This window comes from Dreissena polymorpha, chromosome 1 (assembly GCF_020536995.1).
Source record: "Dreissena polymorpha isolate Duluth1 chromosome 1, UMN_Dpol_1.0, whole genome shotgun sequence".
Lineage (NCBI taxonomy): Eukaryota > Metazoa > Mollusca > Bivalvia > Myida > Dreissenidae > Dreissena > Dreissena polymorpha.
In genome coordinates, this window is record NC_068355.1 from 132,217,975 (window position 1) to 132,230,192 (window position 12,218).

At 36.5% G+C, this 12,218-nt stretch overlaps 1 protein-coding gene across 4 annotated transcripts in view; it reads right to left on the reverse strand.

The window, feature by feature from the left end:
• LOC127850404 (myelin regulatory factor-like) overlaps positions 1-12,218 on the reverse strand; it is a 114,896-nt gene that overhangs the window by 2,332 nt on the left and 100,346 nt on the right. For all 4 annotated transcript variants that reach the window (XM_052383430.1, XM_052383448.1, XM_052383437.1 and 1 more), the window contains 10 exons: positions 11,473-11,697; positions 8,687-8,868; positions 7,894-8,091; positions 7,524-7,619; positions 6,582-6,658; positions 6,106-6,287; positions 5,439-5,631; positions 3,492-3,669; positions 1,857-1,959; positions 394-453 (listed from right to left, as the gene is read on the reverse strand). In XM_052383430.1, the coding sequence (XP_052239390.1) occupies positions 394-453; positions 1,857-1,959; positions 3,492-3,669; positions 5,439-5,631; positions 6,106-6,287; positions 6,582-6,658; positions 7,524-7,619; positions 7,894-8,091; positions 8,687-8,868; positions 11,473-11,697 (1,494 nt within the window). The remainder of the gene's footprint in view (positions 1-393; positions 454-1,856; positions 1,960-3,491; positions 3,670-5,438; positions 5,632-6,105; positions 6,288-6,581; positions 6,659-7,523; positions 7,620-7,893; positions 8,092-8,686; positions 8,869-11,472; positions 11,698-12,218) is intronic.

Consider the following 12,218-nt stretch of genomic DNA (forward strand, 5'->3'; position numbering starts at 1 on the left):
CGTTTTTGCGGAAAAGTGGAGGACGTTCGGTTAATATAATTCTCATTTATAACCTTTATTTCGCGGAAAACTTATTAATGAAATTGTGTTAGAATCGAAATAATCCACGGGTAACCGTTGATTATTGCGGTAATAACCAACGGTATGTCGTTCCGATGCTTGTTATCAAACCACTCGGGCTACGCCCTCGTGGTTTAATTCCTACGCATCGGAACTCCATACCGTTGGTTATTACCGCAATAACCAACGGTTACCCATGGATTATTTCTTAATCAAACAAGATCATATTTAATGAAAAGAAAAATAGGCAAAAAAACATACAAGCTGTTAAACACCATGTTTCATGAATTTTTATCACAAATAACATTTATTTAAATGTAATAAAATACCAACCTCTGTTGTGACCTTGAACCGTAAAAAGCTGGTCTTAAATCTGCCTATTGGTAACTTCCACTGAAAAACATGAAATCCAATAAAAATTTCAATTCAAAATTTCAAGATAAGTTATCTATCAACTTTTAACTGATTTTTTTACATAATTATTTGGAATTAAAAGAAATTAATCATACATTCTCCATTTGACACCAAAGTATTTCATTGCTTTGATTTGTAAACTAATAATTCCTAATTAAGACATTCAAAGATAAACCTCAATTTAATTTAACAGTGGAAATCTTGTCAAGTCCAATCAATTTCATACCGGTATTCACTGTTATTCGGGCATTTTGAAGACTGCCTATAAAATTGTAAGTTCAGTAAATTTTGAAATAAATCCTGATTGTATAATACTATCAAACATTTACAAATTGAAGATTATTGGTACAGTTTCTAAAAACAAGGAACTCCATTTTCACAGTAAAGCCATGCTCACGTATGTTTCGAGACCACAATTTGCTGAACTTGCGTTTATTTAATTTGTATAAATCATATAAAGAAAAAAACACACATACTTTAAATAATTAACTGACTAAAATTATATTCTTTCTACAAACTTAATAATATCAGTTAAGCACAACACAGTCTTGTCTGCAGAAAGTATCTATATATACAATAGTAAATACAACAATTGCACTATCAGGGCTAAGGCTGTCATCTGCCAAGTAAGCAAATGAATATAGATTAGCAAAATTTGCTAAATAACATTATGTTCATATTAAGCTGTTTTCATAAAACCTAATTAATAAGAAAAAAGGAGAATACATTTTTATATTCTAGAATAATTTGGCAAATGATTGAAGCCATGGGGGATCCATGAATTAGTCAATATTATTCATACAAATGAGCCTTGCTTTGGATAAATATAGTTTAACTCTTTACCAATTAGATACATTTTTAACCCTTTACCACTTATTAACCACTTTACTTATTTATCCGTTGACCACTTAGATACGTATTTTCAGGCATTTGTAGTGCCTAAGAAAGTTATATTTAATTTAAGACCTTTCTTACCAGATTCAAGTTTTATAGGCTTCATCTCCAAATCCTTAGATACTGATGAGCAGCAAACAGCATAAAACCTGAACAGACTGCGAGTTACTCGCAGGCTGTTCTGGTTTTATGCTGTTTGAACATAGCCATTTCCACTTTGGCTCTGAGTGGGAAAGTGTTAATGCATGTGCGCAAAGTATCATCCCAGTGCAATGGCTGATCAAGAAAATCACTTTCCACTTTAAAGGTCATTTTTGTTTTTTGTTATAAGGTGGTTTCTTATTAGCAAAAATCCAATAAAGCAGAAAGTGTCATCCCTGATTAGCCTATGCAGACTGCACAGTCTTTTCTGGGACGACACTTTATAAAAATGCATTTAACCCTATTTTCCAAGTGCGTGGCTCTTATTCAGGTTACTATTTTCCTACCTGGAGAGCTATAGGAGCCATTGGGATCTCACTGTCGCTGTTGCCAGTACAGTCTTCCTCGTGGCCATTCCGACACAAGTGGACCTCCTGTCCTGAAGCCACACTGCAATACACGTGTAACAATGAGTAGCTGACAAACAAGAAAGTGTATGTGACTGACAAACATGCCATAATGAGTGAAAGACAAACACGCAACAATCAAATACTGATCTTGAGCACTTTGCAACTACAAGTCTTAACATAACATGCTTAATATGAATAGCAATTATAAGTTTTGTTTGACATTGCAAACAGGAAATTAGTGTTTGAACAGTTTTGCCAACAATAAGTGTGAATAATTAGAGAAAAAAAAGGAAACTTATGAGATTTGTTCTGGAAAAACTGGGCTTATTGAACGTGCGTTGTGTCCCAGATAAGCCTGTGCAGTATGCACAGGCTAATCAGGGATAACACTTTCCACTTTGATGGTATTTTTGATTCAAGGAAGTCTATACTTAGCAAAAATCCAATGTTGGTGGAAAGTGTTATCAAAGATTAGCATTAGCAAAATGCATAGGCTTATCCAGTATGGCACTTTAAGCACATGCATTACACCCTCCTTTACCAGAACGAGGCACTCATAATGAAGCTAGAGCTTTATCATAGGTGTTACAGCCATAACCTGGGAGCAAGTGAATCACTGAACATGGTTGTGACAATTAAAGTTAAAGCAATTTCATCGCTAGAGAAATATAAAGGTAGTTGCTTGACACATTAATAACATATTACATGGCAGCAATTCCAATTTGTTATTTAATATTATATTAAATATTTTAAGAAATACAGAGGTAAATATCTTGCAAATTTATCACAAATGACCAACACAGTGACTCAAATATACATCTAGAGGTGGCAGTGGTGTAGTGGATATAGTGTCTACCTAGCGATCGGGAGGTCACAGGTTCGATTCACACTGTGGGAGTGTTCTTTAGACTTCCTAAATTGACACCAAGTACTGGTTCTAGGTCCAGGAAACAGACTTGAGAGAGTTTCAAATAAGCCTTAGGCTTTCTATGAAAACTTTGTTGGTAGGAATACAAGCGACCTACGTTATGCAAAAATTGGCAGAATACCATACATGGGCAGACCAGCCTGCACATTTGAACAGGCCGGTCAGTAGCTACCCTGCCAGTTAATTAGACCACTCAGAGTGGTTAATTGAAAATGGCCATGTGCAAACAGCATGAATCCAGAACAGCCTGCGAGTAACTCGCAGTCTGTTCAGGTTTTATGCTGTTTGCTGCACATCAGTATCTTAGGGTTGGATCTGATGGCTTTAAAATATGAATCTTGTATGAAGTTCTTAAATTAAATTAAACTTTCTAAGGAACTACAAATGCGTCAAAATACGTATCTAAGTGGTGAAGGGTTAATAGCAGACAGTGTAGCTCCAGACCAGCCAGCTGGCTGCATACCACATTCAACTCGTAGCAGACAGGGTAGCTCTAGACCAGCCAGCTGGCTGCATACCACATTCAACTCATGTTGGTAAGACACTGCTGTATGATCATAAGCAACAACATATCATAGTAACGCTTCATGGAAACACCAAAACTTATAAAAAAACATGTGAATTTATTTTCTGTAACCACGTACGTAAAGCTTAGGGTGTACTGCGTTTGACTGTCAAAATACTGGCTGTAAGGAATATTGTACGTCATGTTGTTGTCCATGGAAAACATAGGATCCAGATACGAATTGTTCAGCGTGAAATTCAACTCTGGAATTGTAATCTCAGCCAAGAAGTTTAACTGGAATCCAGCTAGCTGGAATCCTGAAAATAAACATAAATTGCTATCAGAAATTATCAAAACCAAAATAGAACTGGTTTCAAAAAATGTGTTAATGTACATGCAAAGGGCAGATGATAACAAATTTACACATAAATATTATTTAGGTTAAATATACTGTTTTGTAACAGGTTTACCTTATATAATTTGTATAAAAGAAATCTAAGATAAATTTCAATGAACATGAAGATTTTACCAAAACAGTTTGGTTTGGCACTCCATAAACAGTAAACAAGGGACAAAATTGTCACAAAACCAGGTTTTCATTGTGAAAAAAAAATCTGATAAAGGGAGAAAACTCAAACTGAACTTTTGAAATGAACAAACAAAATAAACCCCCTTTGTAAGTTTGTTTTAAAAAAAATATATTTTTAGTCGTGGCGACCTTGACATTGGAGATATTGACGTGATTCTTTAGTGCGACACACTGTCCCATGATGGTGAACAAATGTGCCAAATGATTTTAAAATCTCACAATGAATGACATAGTTATGGCCAGGACAAGCTCATTTATGGCCATTTTTGACCTTTGAACTCAAAGTGTGACCTTGACCTTGGAGATATCGACGTAATTATTTCGCGCGACACACCGTCCAATGATGGTGAACAAATGTGCCAAATGATTTTAAAATCTGACAATGAACGACATAGTTATGGCACGGACAAGCTTGTTCCGCCCGCCCACCAGCCCGCCAGCCCGCCAGCCCGCCAGCCAGCCAGCCAGCCAGCCAGCCAGCCAGCCAGCCAGCCAGCCAGCCAGCCAGCCAGCCAGCCAGCCATCCAGCCAGCCAGCCCGCCCGCATTCGCCAATCTAATAACCAGTTTTTTCCTTCGGAAAACCTGGTTAAAAAAATATTATATAAAGGTTTCAAAACAGTTGGTTTAAACAGGTTCAACCTTATATGGTGTAAAAGTAATCTATGATAAATGCATGCATAAACGATTGTGGAGATATAATAAAAAACGTTGGTTAAGCATTAGCACTCCATAAAATTGATGTCAAAAAGGACAAATTTCTATAAATCAAGGGCCATAACTCTGAGGATCCAAGAACAAAACTGTCTGAGATGTAATAATGTAGTCTTGTCCTTAAGAAACTGGGCTGAATGGACATTCATAAAGTGTCATCCCAAATCAGCCTGTGCAGACTCTAAATGAAAATCCAATATAGCCTATATTATAGGAATACAGTGTCATCCTTGATTAGCCTGCATGGCAAATCAGGGACGACTCTTAAAGCAAAGCAAAGTGTTCCCAGAGCAAGATTTAATTTGATATGTTTTTGTTTTCATAGTTTGGTAATGACTGGGGTAAAACTGAGAACATATTATGCTAAACAGTCCAAATTTAGATAATTTAATTGGAATTTCAAGTAATGGGGCAATTAGGCTGGAAATTAAACTTGGTGAAGATTTTATTTTGCCCATCAAAGAGGCATAATAAAAATAAGTTTAAATTTATACAAATAACAAGTATCCTGGGGCCATAATTCTTCAAATGGGATAATTTAAACTAAACCCCGTACCCTGCAGAATGTCCCGTCTCTTTCTGTAGACCCTGTAATTAAAACTAAACCCCATACCCGGTGGTGTGTCCCGTCCTTTTCTGTAGACCCTGTAAGTAAAACAAAACCTCATACCTGGCGCTTTGTCCTGTCTCTTTCTGTAGACCCTGTAAGTAAAACTAAACCCCGTACCCAGCGGTGTGTCCTGTCTCTTTCTGTAGACCCAGTAAGTAAAACTAAACCCCGTACCCTGTGGGGTGTCCCGTCTCTTTCTGTAGACCCTGTAAGGGCCTCCTGCAGGCTCATTATTTCCCTCTGCGGTGTGTATCTCATAGGGCACCTTCACTTCTGGGTACTGACTCAATGGGTTAATAATAACCTCAGGTATGGGGTCCTTGCTTGTTCTGTTCTCAAGAGGCATAGGCTCCTTGCTTGTTGTTTCCTACAGAGACATAAATGAAACCATCTGCAAAAGGTTCCACAGAAACGTAACATTTACTGCTCTGATATGCATTTTTACGCACTTGATGGCCCTTAGAAAATCTAATTAAATTAACTTACTTTCTAAATAGATTCAAGTTTTTAAGGCTTCATTTCCAACCTTAAGATTCTGATTAACAGCAAACAGCATCAAATCTAAAAAGCCTGCAAGTTAGTCGACCAACAGCATTACTGCGCTTATTGCAGAGTCTATTAAAGGAATTTTGATGATGTAAGGTGAAGGACTTTCAATTGCGTACCTGCTGTGCTTATTTCAGTGTCTATTGAGGGATTTACGATGGCATATGGACTGTGCTATTTCAGTGTCTATTTCAAGAAGGACTTACGATGGTGTACTGAGGGTGATTTCAGTTTATTGAAAGACTTACAATGGTGTTTGGACTGTGCTTATGTCAGAGTCTATTGTAGAACTTACGATGGCGTATGGTACATCAGGTGGGTATTTCCTGCGCTGGATGTCATGCAGGAAGGCTATATAGCCGGTCACGTCCACCCCCTGATCATGTGACGTACAGGGACACTGCTTGGTGCACTGCTGCGTGGCCGAGGTTTCACAGGGGGCCAGTACCGTAGGCGGGTCTCCTCTCTCAACCGACACTGAAACAGGAGGCACAATCAGCGGGAGATCATTTGATATAGTGGCATGATTATTTGAAAGAGAGAATATTTTTTAATGTGTTCTAATTCAAACTGACAATTCAGGAGAAGCCTGGCTGACAATTTACCACGACAGGACATACCGACTTCTTTAATTTAAGTAACTTAAGTATAACTGATCATCACTGTTAATAATCGAGCAACGCTCTGGGAAAACTGGGCTTAATGCATGTGGATAGAACGAGGAATGTTTATCAAAGAGTAATACAGCTGTACGGAGCTGCCAATGTATACCTGTTGTGGGATCCTCTGGAATAATTGTAGGTCTAGATGTCTTTGGTGGAATATCTGTCATATTTGTAGACCCACCACTGCAAGACAAATGAGTAGCCACATATCACAAATGTATCAGTTGCACTCTGAGGAAATTGGAATAAATGCATGTGTGTTAAGTGACGTCCCAGATTAGCCTGTGCAGTCCACACAGGCTTAATAGGGACAACACTTTCCCCTTAAACTTGATTTTTTTTACAATGAGTCATTTGTTCAACAAAAAATATATTAAAAGTGGAAAGTGTTGTCCTTGATTAGCCTGTGGGACTGTACAGCATAATCAGGGAGAACACTTTATTCGCTTGCATTAAACCCCCTTTTCGCAAAGCAAGGCTCATTATTATTATTTTTATTCACAATGGAATAATATCTTTTCTACATAAATATGTCAGTTACATGATGCCTTATTTTTTCACAAAATACAGTTGACGAAATGAAGAATAAAATACTTATACATGACAATGAAGTAAAAAAAAATGTACAGAAAATTTGTGCAACTAATGAACCGCTTCTATCTATATGCACATAACCAATTCATCTTTTTTTTTCAATGCATGTTCAGGTCAGATTTTTTATTCTCAAATTGTATTTTTTTTTATTATAGAATTGACTAAATATAGCATAGCTATGAAGTTCTGATTAAGAAAAATCATTTTTCCCCATTTCCTGCTCAGAAGCAAAGTGACAATGGCTATATGCAACCAGCATAAAACCAGAACAGCCTGAGATTAACTGGTAATCTGTTCAGGCTTCGGTCTGTTTGCTGCTTACCAGTATCTCAGGCTTTAAAATGAAGCCTTTATAACATGAATTTAGATAGAAAGGTCTTAAATTCAATGTGATTTTCAAAGGGACCACAAACGCATGAAAGTGTGTATCAGTAAAGGGTTAAAGCCAGCCTACCTGTTGCCATGGAAATGGTTGTTGATGGTTGTGCCCGCGGGGCCCTGGTTGTCCTTCTGTCGCTCCAGGATGTACAATATGGTAATTGCAATGAGACTGCAACACGAACACAGAAACCATGAACTCCTGTTGTGGTTAAAATTTCCTTCCTTTGTAATTGAATTTATTACTCCCCTTTGAAGTTTAAATGTGTACCTCCATTGTGGTTAAAAATATTACCTCCCTTTGCATTTTAAATTATTACCCTCCCTTTTAAGATTAAATTATTACCATTTGTAATTAGAATTAACAACTCAATTTGCGCTAAACTTAATTTGTTAAAAAAATATATGTAAACTTTATTATCTCCAAACAAACACTAATTGCTCACCAGAATGCCATGACACAGATGAGAATGATAATGGTGATCTGGATGAACCTGTTGCTGCACCAGCCCTGGGGATGGGGGGCGGGGACTGGCGGGGGTGGGGCAGCCTTGCTGCAGTGGTGGTGGGACTTGTGATGTGACTTAGGTTGAGTCCTGTGTTCCGGTGAGGATGACGTATAAGATTTCCTTGGGGGCGCTGTGCTGTAAATGAAGGCACACGGATGGATTGATACTTGCATGCCCTTGTCATTATTATGTTATTATTTTATAGTACTGTGGTGATGTTATTTTTAGTAGCGTCTACAAAATTATTATTTAACAAGAAAAAAACACACACAATTTTAGAAATTTTAGTCAAAATTCACTGTATATTTACTGAATATTTATAATATGTTCTGGACTATTCCATTTTTCCAATATTTTGGAGAGCTTAAATACTGTGTGTTTCATGGCAAACGCTTTTCTAAAGAGAAAAACAACCACTCCAAACACATTGAAGATACCTCAAAAAATTTTATTCATGTATATTTGTACCATTATTATAGACACGATAAATGAAAACCTGGACTAGTTACTTGTTTGTAAAGTGCTTGCAGTTTACCCGTCTGCACAGGCTAATCATGGCCAACACTTTCTTCTTTTATTTAATTTTTTGTTTAAAGAAAATCCTTTCGGAATAAAGTCCACTTTAAGCCAAAAGAGTGAGCACAGGCTAATCTAGGAGAACACCTTGGGCACATGCATTTAACTCTGTTAACCAGAATGATTATTTCAGCAACACAAGAGTCCACCATACCTGCTAACGGTTGCAGTACTGCAGCTAGACTTGGAGCTCACAGTGGACTTGAGGCTGTCGAAGCGTTTTAGCTTTGAGAGTTTGCTGTTCATTTTTTCAAGCTCATCTATTCGCACCTCAAGGTTGTCAGTCAACTTGCACAGCTCTTTCACGGCACCAACATTCTCCATGAAAATACGGTCCTGGTGAAAAATAAAGTTTGTTGTTGAAAAATGGCTTTTTTTATAGTCAAAATATAAATCAATCAAGTGATAATATGGTAGGTGATTTTTAACTTTTTCTATCTAGACTCAACAAAAAAAACTAATTTTCCCTTACTTTTAATGAAGTCTTTAACTGAACTCTTATGTTTGTATACAAGTTTTGTTGAGTAAATTGCAGACCTGTTTACCCTACCGATGCATTCTCAGTAGTATGGAGGGCATCTCTCAGTAGTTTGGGGCTGTTGTCAGTAGTTTTAAACTTTTCAATCATTTTGAGCATTAAAACACCATGACTGGGTCACATATCAGTTTAACGGTACATAAAGCATTAGATGAATTTACTTGCTAATAATAACATCTGTTAGGTGATTTTTTTTTTGCTTTGATGTAACAGCCTGTGCCATTTGGATTGGGAAAATTAGCGCGATAAACCATGAAATTGGAAAAAATAGCGCGATAAACCATGAAATTTGTAGACATTAAGCATTATACATATGAATATAAGTAACAAAATTAAAATTGTTTTTAAGTGCATGTTTTGACAGCATTTTATATTATAAAGTGCTGCTTCAATGTCTTCTTAAAATGAAGACAATATTTAGATAATATCCATCCACATGCACATTAAACTTGCAATAATCTATAGATTCTTAAATACACCATTTGATCATAAGCTCCTAAAGATTAGCTATTAATTTAATTCAGTATTTTTTTAAATTAAATATCATGAGGGGAAAACATAAACAAATATTGACAAACATCCTTTTAAGTGTTCTTGTTGTGTTAATGATGTATTAAATGGAGTTAGAATAATATATTTTATTTGTTTACCTTTCAATATCTTGCACTTGACAACCTCAGTTCAATGCTATTTCATTGAACTGTACAGCGTAACAAACATAATAAAGCAGAATATGCATATGAATCTGATTATACACAGATCCACTAACATATAAATAGAATCATATTTGTCTCTTTCCATTTTCGAATGATACTCATCTTATTATAATAAATGCTCTAACTTTGTGAGTATACTAAACTCCAATTTTCCAACACTCGTTTCCGTGACGCACATTCACTGCGCAGATTTCTGATAAATATTTGTTTTTTTAAATCTCAAACGTAGTATGTTGCGTTAATTGACACACGCATTACATTATTCCCTGATGACCATATGATATTATCCGTTGTTAATTTGAATGGTATTTATTATTTTCGCCGTTAATCGCAAGTTATTGTCTGCTTGCCGCCATCTTCGACGTGTGTAAAAACAGGCGTGCTCAATCCCGATACATCGACTCTCGTCGGTATTCTCCGCAATAGAAAGAGAGATGTGTAGACTGGATAGCAACGTAAAATCGTATATATTCGGCTAAATTTGCGAACCAATGCGCAAGTCAGTTCGGTGACGACTCGACAAGCTCGATCATCATTCGTTCCCAGGGGGGCTTGAATTTCAACGTTTTTTACTACGCAAGCGCCAAAATGATTATGATTGATAAATTACCCGTTTAGACCGAAAAATAACCGAAAGTACAATTAAAATCTGAAATTTGACCATTTCATCGATGGATCCGTAGTTTTTCAGTACAAACCCGTAGTGCGTAGTTTAGCCAAATAATCCGTAGTAACTACGGCGAATCAGTAGAAGTAAACAGGTCTGAAATTGACTGGGATTTACTGATCTATTAGGCAGTTGGGTAGAGAAGTTTTACACTTTACACAGGCATAGGTATGTTCATCTCTTACATAACTGTCACAGTAACAGTATATACATTCCTTTCACTGGGAGTCATGACCCCAGCTAGCACATATATCACAAGAGTTTGGTTCTATTTTGGGTATGTATCTACAAACCGTTTCAACAATGGTCTGGGAATGTTGCATAAAAATTATGTAATCATCATTATCAAACTGTTACATAAATATTTCCTGTATCACATTTGATGTTTACTTTAAAAATGAAATTATGTTTGAATTTATTAAATATTTTATAACTTTAAAAAATATCTCATGTTCTGTCAACGTTTTGAGAGCAAAGTTATGAAACACAAATGTTAAACGTTATTTCAACATTAGAGTATTATGTTTCATTACATTCTAGACTAACTTTTTGTTCAGATGGACAACCAATTATATAAAGATTGAGGTGTATTAATTGTGAAATTACAGATTTATCATTTTTGTGAAGTACAAGATAAGTAATGGCATGTGGTGAATATATATTCGATTCCATTACATACAACCCACAGTCTGGAAAAAATCAAGCTTAATGCATGAGCATAACATATCTTACTGGAACCTAAAGAATGTTAAAATTTTCGTAAACTGTTGCATTAGATAAGCAGACATAAAAAGTTGTCATTCAGATCTCTACAACTTCGAAAAAAAAGTTTTATCCATATGTTCAAACAATGCCCACCCCTTGAAGCTTACATTTCAATAATTATAGTGTATAATTTTTATGGAAAGTGATTTTGAAACAATCATATATTGGTCAGAGTAATTTATACAACTAGATTAGAGGGATTTTTCTAAAGCCTTGAATATCTTTGATAATGCATATTGATAGTCCATTTATACCTTATTTACAACCAGCAGGTTCTTTATTTCAGCTCCATTTTCAAACCTCACGTCCCCCGTGTCAATCACGGCGTCTGGGAGGACTTCCTGTATCTCCTGGGCGATGACGCCAGTGTCCCGCCGGCGGTGTTCTGGGATGCCGACATGGTCTGCGTAATCCTTGCTATACTTGTAGTTATACAGCTTGATACCTGACACCTTCTTGAGTTGTTCTTTTGAGTCGACCTTTGAATAGAACAAATACAATTAATTACAGATAATTTATTTTTAATTCAGCATGTTTAACCACTTTTAAAAAGAAAAATGACAATGGAGCCATGTCATGCAAAAAATGGGTATTATGCCATATGCAGCCAGCTTGGCTACTGACCAGACTGCCACTTTGCTGTCGGCTTATGAGACCAAGAAACCTTGCTTGACTTTATAGCGGTCAGAGTAGCTCCTGACCAGACAGCGCCTTTGCTGTCGGCTTATGAGAAAAGAAACCTTGCCTGACTTTATAGCAGTCAGAGTAGCTCCTGACCAGACTGCGCCTTTGCTGTCGGCTTATTAGACAAGAAACCTTGCTTGACTTTATAGCAGTCAGAGTAGCTCCTGACCAGGTCACTGCGCATCCTGGTTTGTACCTACACTGGCCGAATGTGGCATAAGACCCATTTTAATATCACCTGGGTCTATTAATAATTGTTAATACAGTGAAACTCTCTATTTTTTAACCATTGATAAGAAAAGATGAAAATAAAAAG